We start from the raw sequence: 15,312 nt of genomic DNA on the forward strand, positions 1-15,312 counted from the left end.
TTTTTTTTTTTTTTTTCATAGTTTATTTTCTTAATTGGTTTTCTTTTCATTCACAATAGCACAGCGGGGCAAAGATTCAGAAATGACGGTGTGCTGGATGAGAAGCGAAGCTGCATTCTGGTCCTTGAAGTCCAGCTGGGAGGTCAGTCGTGTGTGGGAGCTGAAGATGCGTGTTGTAGATCAAGGAGCCGGAGGATCTGCTGGGCCGGACGTGAGGAAGGGACAGAGAGTGAGAGGAGAGTTCTCTGAGGTGGGGAAGCGATGGAAAGGGCTGAGAGGAATGTTTTATGAGGATTTCTCTTTTCTGGCTCTTGGTGAATCAGCTTGGTGAGAGTTAACTCCATTTACTCCGTTGGCTAAAAAAAAAAAAAAAAAAAAAAAAAATCCATTTATGGTGCTGAATCCATTGTTGTTGAATTAAAAAAAAAAAAAAAAAAAAAAAAAAAGGAGAGATCAAAAAATGTGAAAGAGCAGACAAGCCTTTAAGTTATGTACTGTTTTGTCATTTGAAAAACTGAAAAATAAAAGACATTTAATCGTGTATTTTAAAGAACAACTGTGGTGATCCCACTGTGTGAATGAGAGCTGTATTCAAATAGTGCTTTTCTACTCTGAGCACTCAGGGCAGTTTTCCACTACAATTCCTTTTATCGTACATAAACACTGCCCACGCTATTTTACTACAGAACAGTTTCATAGTCCAAGCTGAGCTGAATGCAAGCACCTATGATGATGGCACTGGAAGTGAGTGGTAGAAGGGTAGGTGGAGCTGGAGATGAGGACTAATTTGCATATGCACCACAAAGCCGAACATACTCCAAGAAAGAAAGGTGTAGAGTTACATCCAAGCCATTCTAGGGCATGAAAGGATTATTTACACTAAAAAATAGCTAGATATTATGCTTTAAATATGGAAAGTTGTAAGCTTAATTAATCCTGGGAGAGGAACCTCCAGCCATGTTTTTGCAAATAGGGAGCTAATTCATGCTCGTGCTCTCACCTTTGTCTTTCTTTGATTTGCTCTTGGAAGGAGCTTGTTTCTTTTTCAAGGTCTGAGCTTGGGCATGCTCTCTCCACCGGCGCAGCTGAAAGTTGATAAATTTCCACATCATAAAGGCCTGTGTGAGGCAGATGGCGGCCAGGACAGTTACCCTAGTAGAGAAAGAAATAAAAGCATCGTACTTTATCTTACGCACAAGACACTGGTAGAAACGGCACACAAAAACAAAGTAGGAAGTGTTTAATCTGCTTAGCACAAGATGCATTGTGGTTGCGCGTCATGCTCATTTATGGACGCAGGAGTGCACTTCCTGTTGTATGACGATGTTCTTGCTGTAGGTTTATTTTAGCTCTATACAACATGCTCTTAAAGGTCTACAAAGAAGGCCTCACGTCTCCACTGTGAGCGGTCTATGAGCGCTTCTTACAAATTTGCATTTGCCGCACATGAATTTTTAAAAAAAATATCAAGAAATTTAGCTTTAATCTCCACGAATTACACATTTTAAAAAAGGTTGTCCGAGCAAAAGAAATTAATTTCAGCTCCGTTTGCAAGTTCAGATATTTCAGTTTCTACTCTCAGAAACACTTACCGAACAAAAAGGACGTTAAAGTTTCCTGCGGCCCAATCGAAACCTTGGTTCTCAGCTGTGGAGAGGCCAAAGCCCACGGTGAGGACAGATAGGGACAGGGTGAGCAGCCGTCCGAGGACAAACAAGACCGCCCAAATGGTGAAACTGCAAAACAAGAGGACAAGTTTTAAGACTTTGCCCTCTTTCAATCTAAAACCTCCTAAATAGTGAACTCACCCCAGTTGCCTGTTCTCATTGCTGAAGTAGATCAGACGGGAAATGTGGAACAGAAGCTCGACAAAGTAATGACACACAAGGAGGACCAGACCCAGGCGGTTCAGGCTGTAACACACAAAGAAACATCTTTAGAGAGTTTTTCATTACAAATGACAGGAAAAAAAACCCCCACAAGGACACCACAAACTTTCTCCTAAAGGGCAGTGTACAAACACAAGCCACACCAACTCACACACTTAATTAAAGGCTTTCTACAGTGGGCGCTTCTTACTTTAGAATGTAGGCGCCAGCGATGTGCACCAGGTACAGGGAGATGTACACAAGCTGGCGTGGAATATCCTCCTAAACAGTAAACACAAAGGGTGGGAGGCCAAACATGGTCAAAATATTTACAGCAGTGCGGCTCTGCACATGGTGATTTAAGCGAGAGGATGATGAGACTTTGAAACAATGCGTCTCGGCCGTGGAAGTCAAACAGGAAACTGCGTTGCATCGTCCCACCCCAAAGCGACTGGCTCCGCACGTCCTCTTACCTTCTTTGTCTTTTGGAAATACAGCTCCGGTAGAGCATGCAGCCAGTAGCCCAGCTGACAGATGTAGTAGAATTTCATCTGGAATCTGAAAGAAAGCGAGACATTACAAAAAGCTTAGAAACGTCCCAAATGATTGATGAATTTCCACAATCAGCATCACAACTTACGGCATCAGTGTATGCGGATAACCCTCCCACAGGCTGACTGGATTGGACAGGAAGTTTTCCTAAGAACAAGCAAGCTTTTAAGTATGTTTTATGGGGTCAGGCATAAGCAGACAAAAACCAAAGGCAGCTGGCTATTGTACGTACAGAGAGCAGGATGCTTGTGCCCCAACCAAAGGAGAAGAGGTAGAAGGCGCTGAGCTGGCCGGACTCATTGAACTTGCTGTGTTTGGTTTTGGAGAAGTGCTTCTTCCTGTTGATTTTCTGCAAAGATGACCAGCAGTGAACAATACAGAACCGTTTCTAACAGAGATGACCTTAACTCCGTGTCTTTATCCCACTTACGTCCAGCACATACTCCTGGATAATGGCATGCATTATGATAGCCACCAGCATGTAGAAGAAGATAGTTGCCAAGTCCTTGATCCCGTGGTGGAAGTGGTTCACGGCAGTTTCCTCTGGTGCTTCTGCAGCACACAAAAGTCACGCAGAGTGAAAAATCAACACCCATCTGTGATTGAGTCACATCCAAAATGTCAGGTGCGCTTTCCTGGAGTGAGATGTTTGGATTAGTGAGCCCCGGCTGTGCAGAATTACACCGCTTTGAAAACGCAAGAGACTGTATTTGAACTAATATACACACTGAATCTCTTCTAGCTTTCTAAAGTTACATTTATTTCCATGCACCCTTGAGCTCAGTGTCCATAAAAACAGATATAGCCGATACGTGAACACAGTTCCCAGCAAGTATTCTAGATGGACTGAGTGGTTTTGGTCATCATTTACAGAAACTCGCAAAGAAATCGATCCAATTGGTCGCTTGAAAAATAAAAATACAGCAGCCATCATTGAAATTGTTTCAGAACACTCACTGCAGAGAGATTAGGACGCTGGATGCTATGTGGCTCATGAGATTCGAGCTGAAAATAAGTTACAGAATACGGCAAGTCGTCAGGTGCAGCAGATAAGAGCTGAATCACCGAGCTGGAAGCCTGCACACCACACACAGCACGAACAGGTCCTGCAGTGTCGGTATCTGAAGTCAGCTGGCAGAGATTCTGTTAACCTTGAAAGGAGCAGGACTCGGATTGTGAGGCCTATATTACACCTTAGCCCAAATTCGCCCGGCGCAACCTTGCCACAAGAGAACTTTATAAATCAGGCAGACTAAATTTAGCTCGGAAGCAGGGGGGGGGAAGAACCCTGAAATGGGTTTGTGCAGGGCTGCGTAAGTGCCACTTTAGAATCCAAATGAAGAGGAATGCAGCAAGTAAAAGAAAGTACTGCACTGAAACATCTGTTCTCCCCACACACCACTGGTTAACCTACCATTTGTTGATATGGTGACGTTGTACTGGACAGTTATGAAGAAGACTGCAAACTTAGAGGTGACCTGCAGACAAAAGGCAGTCGTGTCAATCTCAGTCAGACAGCAATTGTACAAAATACAAGTCAAAATGCTTATTAAAAATTGAAATAATACATTTAGGATGTGTATGAATATAGTGGTAATATAACACACCTGCGTTAATGCTGTTATGTTTAACACAAACTTACCGATATTCAGTATTTTTACCTGTTTGCTTTCTCTGTTATGCTTTTCCCTATTCGGTCCAGGAAAGCAAACATATCATCACTATAAACACAACTTTTCTGCACAATAGACACAGTGGGTTGTTTTGGGGGCCCTTTAGCCCCAGTGAATCTTAAATCTTACCGAGCCATTTTGGACAATTCTAGGTTTTTCCAGGTTTGTGGGAACAGTTTGGGGAGTTTTTCTGTTCCAGGACAACTGTGTCCCCGTGTATAAAGCAAGGAAAACGGGTGGATGTGTTTGGTTAGGAAGAACTTGACTGTGCCACCTTGATCTAAAAAAACAAAAACAAAAACCTCTTTGAAAGAAAGACTTTGAGCGAGGGCCTCTCGTTCAGCACAACGCTCTTCTGGATAAAAGGGCAAAAATTTCCACAGACACACTCCAAACTCTTGTGGAAATCCTTCCTAGAAGAGCGAACGCTGTCGTAGCTGCAAAGGAAGGGGGGGTGGGGACCAACTCCATATTATGTAATACCTATGTACTTAGAATGGGATGTCATAAAAGCTCCTGCAGGTGCAGTGTGTAGGTGGCCAGATACTCGTGTCCATATGAGTAAAAAGGCTTTTACTAATACAAGAAGTCAGAGTTTTTCCTTTGTGTCCCACTAATTTTGTGCAGTTATAGTTATATTTATAGTGGAGATATTTGTTTTCCTGGCCTAAAGAGGGAAAACTATAACAGAAAGCAAAACAACAGGTACAAATACTTGACATTTCTATGCCTTCCAATTGTTTTACTTTCATTTTGCTTATGTATTTTTTGTATACAACATTTTTAGTCAGAAAATTTAAGAACACGAGATAATGCATGACACTAAATGTGAATTATGTAGAGCAACAAACTCCTTATGCTCACTGAAAGTAAAGATAACTTAATCAAGGCAGGCAGCTAATGAGCTATCAGTTGGAAGTTGCATATTAGTCCTTCACAGCAAGACAACCCGGCTTGCAACAAATAAATATCTCAAAGCAAAGAAAAAAAGAGCTAAAGCTAAAGTAGCACAGATAAATCTAACAATTCCTGCAAATATCACGCTTTTCAACATCCACGCTGCCAACAGCACGTAGTTCCCAGGAGTTTTACTTTGGAAAGCACAAACAGGAAGCGGTTTTAATTATGGCCGGCTGGACACCAGCAGCGGTGGTGCTTTTTTTTCCGCCTTGGATGAAACGCGCTTTGACATTAACGCACATTTGCTTCAAAGCAGAGCAGATTGCGGCGCGTTAAGACACTGCCGTGCTGTGTGACACGATCCCGTGTGTCAGCTCGCTGTGTCCGGTCACGTCTGAAGCGCTCTCCCAGCTCCGGTGACAACTTTGAGTGACGGAGAAAGCGGGTTTCGGTGATGACAGCGCTGTGTGAACCGCTGCGCGATTGCCACGTAACACATACAAACTAACCCAAGTCCAGAGTGTTGCCAAACACCGTAACCACTGAGCTCGATAAAGTGCTGCAATGCAAACTTGCCGCTTGATGGGAAATTTCTGCAAAACATATCGCAAAAAAATACTTTTGTTTTTGATTTTCTTTTTGCGTGCATACTCGATCCGCGGGCCTTAGTGTCGATGATTTTTTTTCTTAAATAGCTTGTCGAATTTTAGGTGGGAAAGCAGCCAGATGTGAGTGAAATAGTTCCCACGACGCTTTAAAAAAACCTCATATTTAGTCACTGTAAATAACATTACCCGAGAGCAGTTGAGTGAGGTTAGAACGCTCTGGAATGAAACGCAAACGCGAGGCCATCGTGATGGGGAAAAGTTTCGATTACGAGAGGAAGTAGTGTGAAGAATAGATCAGACAGCCATGTCAGTTCTCATGAGAACCGATTGGGAGTATTCGGCATTCATTCTAGCGATAATCCCCCTCACTTTTCCTGCCGAGCATCCCTCGAGTGATCCACGGTTTAAAATAAGCCATTCAACATGTGGACTCACCTCAAACATCAAGCCGAGGAGAAACACCATAGCAACACAGGAAACAATATCTGCATGGTTCTGGATGACAAACTCATGGCTCAGCACCGGCGGATTCTTGTTAGTCTTTTTTCGGATCCCCATGTCGACGCGATTCGTCCAACTTTTGCTTCACTGTAGCCGGGTTTTCTCCCTCCTCCTGCCTGATAGTAAGATATCCTTGTGCTCAAAGCTCCCTCCTGTTTCCTACATGCAGCGGGCCAGGCAGCAATTGAATGGCGTGTCACTCTTCCACTAGTGGGAGGGTCCACGGATAGAGCTGGTGCGCCTGACCAACGAGCCATCTTTACGCACAGGAGAGTAACAGCTGGGGCTCTCTGTCGCTGCCTAGAGGTTCGGAGTACAAGATGTAAGCTGAGTTTAGTGGCTGGAGAAAGCCTTCCCTTAAAATATTTTCTATCATATCAGCTGCTTAATTTACTCTAAAAATAACCTGGACCAAGCCACACACCTTCATAAAGTAGATAGTGAGAATTAGTTTGCACTCTTATGTCATTTTGTTAAAGGATAGGGAAAAACACAATTTATGAGCAAATATACACTGGTCAAAAAAAAAAGAAAGAAAGAAAACTCAGTGGGTAGTGATGGGATTTCTCTTTTTAGAGAACCGGTGTTGTGCCAAAAAGTGATTGTCTGCCAAAAACTGATTTCCAGTGTTTCTGTGTATTTTTTATGTGTAATATCTTTACGTATGTTCGTAAATAGACTTCGGTGAACAGGGTTTACAAAGGGGTTATATAGAGAATTAAAAAATTATCCGTTTTTCAAGTATCTTTACAATTCTGTGTTATTGTACTTACATTATAACCAATCCGGTCCTTTATCCCCACTTAAAATATTTTTACAGAACTATTGTAATATTTGCTGCCATTTCTGCTGTCCTGTTGGGCAACTTACTCTTACAAAATACATTTTTAATGTTAATGAGATTTTTTTTATTGCATAAATAAAGGTTATATAAAAGTCGCTGCCAAAAACTGATTGCGGCTTGTATCTTGTTACACGAATGTTGTTTGTGGCTCAAGATGACTTTATGTCATCCATAAGGGATGCATTTGACATATGTTTCACATATTATAGCCCAACAAGTTACTTATAGCACTTTAAATATGAGCAATCGCTTTTTGGCAAATACCGGAAATCAGTTTTTGGCAGACAATCACTTTTTGGCACAACACCGGTACCGGTCCGAGGCCCGGGGGTTGGGGACCGCTGACCTAGATCATTTAAATTACACAATTGAAAGCATATGTGTATTGTTTGTGTATTTATACACAAGCATTCATATATAGTCAAATAATAATAAAAAAAAAAGTACATTTACCTGTTACTACCACACACCAAATCCGGTCGTTGGTATTTGCTGGCTTGTGTAGTCACTCGGTAACAAAAGTTCAACACTGCCCCTAGCATCCTGGAGCACTTCTGTTGTCTTTTGTACGTGTTTTGAATTTTTATGTGTTTTTACGTGATTTGAAGTTTGTATGTGCTTTGTCTGTAGGGACCACCGTAAATGTACTTTTATTTATTCACTCCACATAAAATGTAATAAATAAATCATATAATACAAAAATCAACTATTCACATTTCAACTTTTAACTATTTAAATTTTCAGCTTTTTCCTTAAGCAAATTTAAAGTGACACAACACAAAACACTGCAAACCATAACACAATTAAATATAAATTAAAATATGAAAACAAAAAGAAGATGCATATTCTCTGTCATATGGGTCTGCATGAATAAACTTTCTGAATCCTTTATCATCTGCAACTGAAAATAGTTGTGGATGATTACTATACCTTTCTATTGTGACATTGTTGTCCCTGGCTCTTTCTCTCTCTCTCCCTCCTGCTCTGTTCCTGTGCTACTGCCACCGCCCCTCCCCCCTCTGCCCAGCGCAAAGCACAAGGCTCGCATGCTGAGTGAAGCGGGAAAAAAAGTGCAAGAGAGAGGGTGAGCGAAAGAAAAAAAAACAACACGGCTGGCGTTGTTCACGTCAAAGAGGCGGCTCTAAGAGCCATTTCGTTCCCAACCGACCCATCACTATCAGTGGGGGAAAAATAATGCTGGATACCCACAGTGATACAGGATGGTTCATGTGCTTGGAATGAAAGGATGCCACACCATTTGATAGAAATAGAAATAATCATCCGACAGAGGGCTGAATTCAGAAACACCCCAAAAAATGATGTGGCAAATGAGTCCATTTTGGCCCCCAAGTGCTTGTATGCATGCTTGACAAAGTCGGTGCATGCCCCTAATGAGATGATGATGGCGTCCAGGGTGGATCTCTTCTCAGATCTGTACAACCTGAGGTGCAACCTGGTAGCGTCAGATGGACTGAAACATGATGTCTCACAGGTGTTCTGTTGGATTTAGATCAGGTGAGTGCGGGGGTCAATCAATGGTATCAGTTCCATCCTCCAGGAACTAACTCTGTTCATGAGGTTGGGAATTGTGGCATGCCAGGAGGAACCAAACCAGACATGATGAACAATGTTACAGCATAACGTTCTCCATGCTCAGTCTGATTCTGCTCTCGTCTGTGAAAAGCACAGGGCACCAGAGATGGTCAACTCTGGTATTCTATGGCAAATGCCAATCAGGCTTCACTGTACCAGGCAGTGAACACAGAGCCCACAAGAGGACATCAGGCCCTCAGGCCACGCTCATGAAGTTTGTTTCGGATTGTCTTGACAAAGACATTCACTTCACTGGCCTGCTGGAGGTCATTTTGTAGCTCTGGCAGTTCTCATCCTGTTCCTCCTTACACAAAGAAACAGTTACGGTCCTGCTGATGGGTTAAGGCCCTATTCAGCTTCTAGAATAACTGAATAGAATAAGTCCCCTGGAATCTCCTCCATGCTCTTAGACTTAGACTCAGCAAATATTCTGGCAATGGCACATATTGATGTGCCATCCTGGAGAAGGCGGATTGCCTGTGCAACCTCTGTAGGGTCCAGGTATCGGCTGATGATATCAGTAGTCACACCGACCCTAGCCAAATGCAAAACTAGTGAACAAACAGTCAGAAAAAACAAAGAGGGAAAAATGTCAGTGGTCTGTTTAGGACACTGTCTCATTGTTGCTCCTCTAGTGCACCTGTTGTTAATTTCATTAACACTAAAGCAGGTGAAACTTCCTCTGATCAATATGCCAGAGGTTTTAATGATATCAGCTGCTTATTTGACTCAGAAAATATACAGGGCAAAGCCACACCCGGCCTCAGGCCACAGTGTTTGTTGCCCTCATGTGATTTTTATGTATATAGCAAGGGAGGAACTCAAATCTTGGCTCCCTTATGAACAAATGAAAAACATATGAATATATGATTTAGCCTATTTGAATATTTGACAAGATTCAAAAACTTACAGTGAGGATCCTGTGCCTGTTGTCATAAAAGGAAGCTACAGTAGTCATTGTTATGCCAATATCAATGTTTATCTATCAATATATTATTTATTTTTTAAAACTAATTTCTATTTTCGCCATTTCTATGTTTCACTTTTGGAAAAAGGGAAGGGCAAGCTGCTTATTGAGCTCAGGCAAAGGTAATCACATGCTTGCAGTAATCATTCAGATTACAGGAAATCCGCTGAGGTGTTACATAACTTCACCTGTCTACGCCTATGTGCTCAGAGCAATTAAAAGGTATGTACACAGATCGTCGTGCACGAGTTTTCTGTTATCAAGTTTTAAAATATGTGGAAACCCGGGCATTTCGTCACTTGCTGGTGATATCAGATATGAAACTGTTACAGGGAAGTGTGAACTGTGACCCTGTTCCTATACACGTATACACATTTCCGACCTGACTGTATAGTTATGTGAGGTGGAGCCCTTTAAAAGAGAAAGGACAGCGGCATTTACAGTTTCCTTCCCTGAATGAACACCTCTCTCCTCTCAGAGTGCACTGGTAAGTTAAAATGCTTGTGTGTGTTTGTTGTAGCCTGATTTCAGTGTGATAACACGCAATGATAACTGTGTAGACTGAATATTATCAAACAGATCTGTAAATGACATCTGAAATTTTTATAAATCAGCTACCTGAACATAAACTTTTTTTTTTTTTAATTGCAGTGCTGTTTTATTCAAAATGTTTCTTTTGCCAGTTTTTGAAAATTCCTAATTGAACAACATAGATTTGGCTTATTTGTTGTGTGAAATGTAAGAACAATCCAGTCTCTTATGTAAGAGTTCTAATGCTCTGATTTGCCCTGATAGAAATAATCAATAATTGTTCTATTACATAAATTAAGTGCTTATCAGGACTTTTTTATGTGTTCATGACATGGCTCAAAGGTCAGTATCACGCAGCACCTGACTAAAGTCACGCTGCATTTCATATCAATGACAAAAACAAGCAGCAGTTTGTACAAGACAAAATGTTACACACACACATGTATATTATATATATGTCTTTCTTTGCTTGCCTTCTTTGCAGATTGACCAAAATGGCCCTTGAAACACTGGAAAGGGTCCACAGCAGCATTTCTCCAGACCCTTCAAAGCAAAACTGAACTTCAGGCAAAAGCACATCTGCCTGCAACACAGACGGATACTTCAAGTTTCAAGTGACAACACGATGCTTCAGCCAGACATTCGGTACACCAAAGTGCGATGGCTATTAACCATCGCTGGAGTCTTCCTGTATGTCGGGGACATTTGGACAGACATTGTACTGGCTGTGAAATATTTTCAAGAGGATCAATACGTCTGGACTGGGTTCACCGTGATGTTTATTCTGATCGGGCTACTGGTTACTCAGATCTTCAGCTATGCCTGGTACTGGGATGACTTGAATGATCCTCTCTTAAACCCTGAAGGAAAAAAAGAAATATCAGACATGTCAAAACCTGGGCTTGTTGTCCTGCATGCATTTGGATTTGGCATCTTTACCAGGTATGCCATTAAAATTACAGCTTTCATGAGACCACAGTAGCCGAAGTAGGATATGACCTTTGAGTTTAACACCTGCAAATTAACTTGAGGTTGCTTGCTGTACCTACAAAAAGGAGTGCCTGCATGTTGTGAGTCAAAACGTGCTTTATGATAATCACGCACATTGACAAAGTGGTATTTAATAAACTGGAATGCCCACATTCAAGCTGTGTTCAACTTGTTGTATGGCATTAAGATAAAAGCCTTACAAATGAATCACCGTCTATGCAGCAATAGCACGCTATGCAATAACACGTGCACTTCAGGGTGGCAGCTTGTTTGTTTTCATTGTGTTTGCCTTGTCTCTAGGTATTACCACCTGCTGAAAGAGGGTTTCCAAGTGGTTTGGATGAAATCAAATGGCGATGGGGTGGATAAGCTGAGGGAAGTTCACAAGAAGCTGTTTTGCGTGGCCACCGATCTGAGCATGCTCAAGCTCTTTGAGACTTTCCTGGAGAGTGCCCCCCAGCTCCTTTTACAGCTTTACATATTACTGGGCCACAACGAGGTCTCAGTCATGCAGTGTAAGTAGAGACAAAAGATACTCTACACATGTGTGCGAACTTGAAGAATCACTACTTACACTGCCTGTTCTTGTCTTTCAGGTCTATCTGTGGCCTTCTCCTTCTGTAACATTGCATGGTCACTGGTGGACTATCGCCGCTGCCTGCGGAGATCTCTCCCCTATATCAGAGAAATGCCCTCTGGCCTCCCCACAGCAATCTACCTCCTCTATAAAATTTTTACCATCACCAGCCTCATTCTCAGCTACAGCCTCCTTCTCATACTGAGTATCTACACCACAGTAGCACTCACTGTCCTCTGGCTGCTGGCAACAATATGGACACACTTGCTTGAAACCAAATTCTGCTCAAGCAGAAGCCTGGAGTTTCTCTACAGGGCAGTTGCAGGAGTCATCCTGACATTCACATTTTTTAATGTGAAAGGACAAGACACAAAAGTAGTCATGACCACCTACTACATTTTCTACACCGTTATTAACATTATGTCGCCGTCGTTGATGGCTTTGTTGAAGCCGGAGCTGCAAACAAGCACTTTGCTGCTGACAATCAGCGGTTTAATCTGTGGATGCTCAGTGCTGGGACTGGTGTGCCTCATTTTGTACTACGTCCACCTGCATCTCAGAAGGGTGCAGCGCGAAGAGGATGAGGTGGACGACCCGGGAAAGGAAACAAAGTCACTTGCAAGAATCAAGAACTTCTTGAAACCTTAATGAAGAATTTCTTTTTCAAATTAGTGTAAAAAGGTTCAAAAAGACACGCACAGGTTCAACCGGCCTAACGATTTCACACGGAGATAAAATAAAGGAGCTTTTAGAGGTTTTGAAGGTACCATTTGCACTATTGGTGGCTAGCTAGACAATAATATATGTGGTTGAATGTCTATTTTATTTTTTCTTTACCTATTTATTCTTACAATGTGCAATAAAGCAGGTAATCTGCAAATATTAATGAAAGCAGAATTATCTCTTGATGTTTTCACATGACTTTTAAATCTGAGAAGAAACTGAAAGACAAGATTAATAAAATAAAGGATTTCCCCCAAGTGTGTAAATGGCCTGTATTTATATAGCGCTTTACTAGTCCCTAAGGACCCCAAAGCGCTTTACACATCCAGTCATCCACCCATTCACACACTGGTGATGGCAAGCTACATTGTAGCCACAGCCACCCTGGGGCGCACTGACAGAGGCGAGGCTGCCGGACACTGGCGCCACTGGGCCCTCTGACCACCACCAGTAGACAACGGGTGAAGTGTCTTGCCCAAGGACACAACGACCGGGACTGTCCAAGCCGGGGCTCGAACCGGCAACCTTCCGATTACAAGGCGAACGCCCAACTCTTGAGCCACGATCACCCCCAGTGTGTGCAGTATAATGTGTGTGTAGTTGTGTAGTATAATATACCAGTGATGAGAGCAACATAAATACATTGTTGTGCTTCTTCTCTGCTTCTTAGAGGCTTGTTTGTCAGTGCATCACCCCACCCATATTAGCATTTCTACCCTTAGCAGCTTGGTGAAGCACCAACCAAAGCGTTGTGCACTGTAACATTTGTATATCCAAATCTTGCAAGTGGACCTGCAAGTGCATATGCTCAACACAGGATGGCGCCATTATCTAGGCTGTGAGCTCAATGGTGGCGTGAGCAACAGTAACAAAGCCACCAAAGTTGTTCTTTTAGTAAGAAAGCATGAAAGATTACTTAAAGATGGGGTCAAGTCATTTTTAATCCCTCTAATGTTTTCTCCTTAACATTTTCCATAATCTTTAAAATTATACTGTAGTTGATTTTTTAGGATTCCTAAGTATACCATTTAAGCCTTTAACCTATATATCATTGCCTTATATCGCTTGTTTTTGCCGAAAAGTAAAAAAAAAAAAAAAAAAAAGTTCAGCTGATCAAGTACAGGATCACACACAAAACAGGAAAGCTGGACAGTCGAGTCGAGTCACCAAGAGTTGAAGAGTGGATCATCTACCACTTCAGTAATGTCACTGAACTTGAATATTACTGTAAATGTAGCTACCAGAAGGATCCTCAGCATCCTCATACTCAGAAACTGAAAGGTGGCAACTAAACATCCCCCCTCCCCTCCTGAGAAGTAGTGAAGACAGGGGGTCATGGATGAGCTAACCAGAAATAACAAACCACTGCTAATTTTGTTTTGACTACCAGCAAAATATTGTATGAGTCAAGCCGGAGAGAGCTGCGGACGCTGTTTCTTCCTGGCTTGGGCAGAAAAGGAGGGGAGGGGAGGGTGGCCCAGTGTGAGCTCACCTGGGAGGAACGCTGACAAACCGCAGGGTCCAGAGAGCACGATGGTTGTTGGCTCTCAAATAAGCGGAGCACGTCCCCCTCCACCCCCACCCTCACCCCTGGCCTTCCTTTAATTTAGCCAAACTCTGAGCTTTCTGACTTGTTTACTCCAAGAGGCCACTTTAACTTTCATCTGTCGGTTGTGCCGTGTCAGAAGCACTCCATAAAATGACAAATTTAAGTGAGCAACTTTTGTTGGAGAGGAAATGAATCACTGCCAGGTAGTGCACAGAATTTTACTGTGGAACCTCATCGGACACACTCCAACTCCACGGCGTGCATTTGATTTGTGCGTATTTAGAGAACACAAAGGTGATTAGATATAGTTCAAAAAGACAGAAATGTATGTGTAGATTGTCCGTGATGCTGATTTTTAACAACTTTCCTTTGGGTATTAGCACCTGCAGGGAGGACTCTCAACCAAAATCACATCAACCTTTGCATTTAAGATGATGAATGCGCACCTCTCTGCCCTCTACTGTATATTTCCTCGGGCTCAGTGAACTAATGCAATGTAAATCTGCCAGAGGGATTTTTATTGGGAGAAGACACATGTGTCTTGTGCTGGAGTCCTAAGCAGTCTCTCTCTCTGTGGTCTTTGTCGAACTACATATGGCGGTGACTCACCACTGATAGCACTGCCAGGGAACAGTCGCAAGCCATTGGGATAAAATGTGTTGAGTAAAGCATTACCTCCCTGTCTCTAGGAGAAAACAAGCAGAGAGAACGCTGGCGTTGACAGCCTCACAGTAATTTCCACTTCTGGCACTGAGAGCTTAATACCCAGTAATCTCTAACTCCGATCTCGTTGAAATGCGCCTCCAGAAAATGCTGGAGCGCTCGGTGAGAATCTGAGAAACTAGACCCAGATCAAAGATGAATCTTCAGAGCACCACAGGTCTCCATTTTGCCAAGTAAAGGCCTGATCTTGCGGTGCTATCGAACACTCGCACAACACGGCAGCAGTACCAACCCAAAGGCATGCAATCACCCACTGTCACCGCCTCAGCACCGGCTCTGATTTGTCTGATTTGAATAGCACTCCATGTCTACGTAAACAGTCTTGACCGCTGACCTTTCCATAACCACCGCTAAACTTTTCACCAAATCTTATCTTTTTGTTTTCCATCACTACATCCTGGAACAGCCGGTCAGAGTTGGAGAAACGAGGGGGGGGATTCCTGGCATACACCATCCCCACAATTTGTACAGACACAATAAACCCGGGAAGGCAGGCTGTTTTTCATTAGGGCTTCAAAGTCCATATAAACCATGATTAATGAAGCCCTAAGATGCTGTATGCCTTTAATTATTATGGCTTGACTGCTACACCAGTGCCTCAGATGCATTAGCAGTGTTGGCGATCTGTCTGCCTGGCTCGTTCTGACATGGCAGCATCGCCTCATTCTGGGAGAATTCCTCAAATGTGGAGGAAGGGAGTGATAGACCACCCC

At 42.7% G+C, this 15,312-nt stretch overlaps 2 protein-coding genes across 3 annotated transcripts; one reads left to right on the forward strand and one right to left on the reverse strand.

The window, feature by feature from the left end:
• Nucleotides 1–18: 18 nt before the first annotated feature.
• Nucleotides 19–6,332, reverse strand: tram1 (translocation associated membrane protein 1). The gene is made up of 11 exons (XM_005912172.3): nt 6,037–6,332; nt 3,835–3,898; nt 2,851–2,972; nt 2,653–2,769; nt 2,509–2,567; nt 2,342–2,426; nt 2,080–2,150; nt 1,809–1,913; nt 1,593–1,736; nt 1,001–1,152; nt 19–356 (listed from the first exon to the last, which is right to left on the reverse strand). The coding sequence occupies exons 1-11, from the start codon at nt 6,157–6,159 to the stop codon at nt 286–288; spliced, it is 1,113 nt and encodes a 370-aa protein (XP_005912234.1). The 5' UTR covers nt 6,160–6,332; the 3' UTR covers nt 19–285.
• Nucleotides 6,333–9,804: 3,472 nt separating this feature from the next.
• Nucleotides 9,805–12,574, forward strand: xkr9 (XK, Kell blood group complex subunit-related family, member 9). Of its 2 annotated transcripts, XM_005912171.3 has the most exons (4): nt 9,805–9,993; nt 10,522–10,979; nt 11,328–11,542; nt 11,624–12,574. In XM_005912171.3, the coding sequence occupies exons 2-4, from the start codon at nt 10,663–10,665 to the stop codon at nt 12,250–12,252; spliced, it is 1,161 nt and encodes a 386-aa protein (XP_005912233.1). In that variant the 5' UTR covers nt 9,805–9,993; nt 10,522–10,662; the 3' UTR covers nt 12,253–12,574. The 2 variants fall into 2 exon arrangements, with proteins under 2 accessions (XP_005912233.1, XP_042074557.1); XM_042218623.1 differs by lacking the exon at nt 9,805–9,993 and having other exon boundaries at nt 10,453–10,979.
• Nucleotides 12,575–15,312: the final 2,738 nt, after the last annotated feature.

The sequence above is a fragment of the Haplochromis burtoni genome, unplaced genomic scaffold (assembly GCF_018398535.1).
Source record: "Haplochromis burtoni strain Fernald_Lab_line unplaced genomic scaffold, NCSU_Asbu1 Contig_1, whole genome shotgun sequence".
Classification (NCBI taxonomy): domain Eukaryota; kingdom Metazoa; phylum Chordata; class Actinopteri; order Cichliformes; family Cichlidae; genus Haplochromis; species Haplochromis burtoni.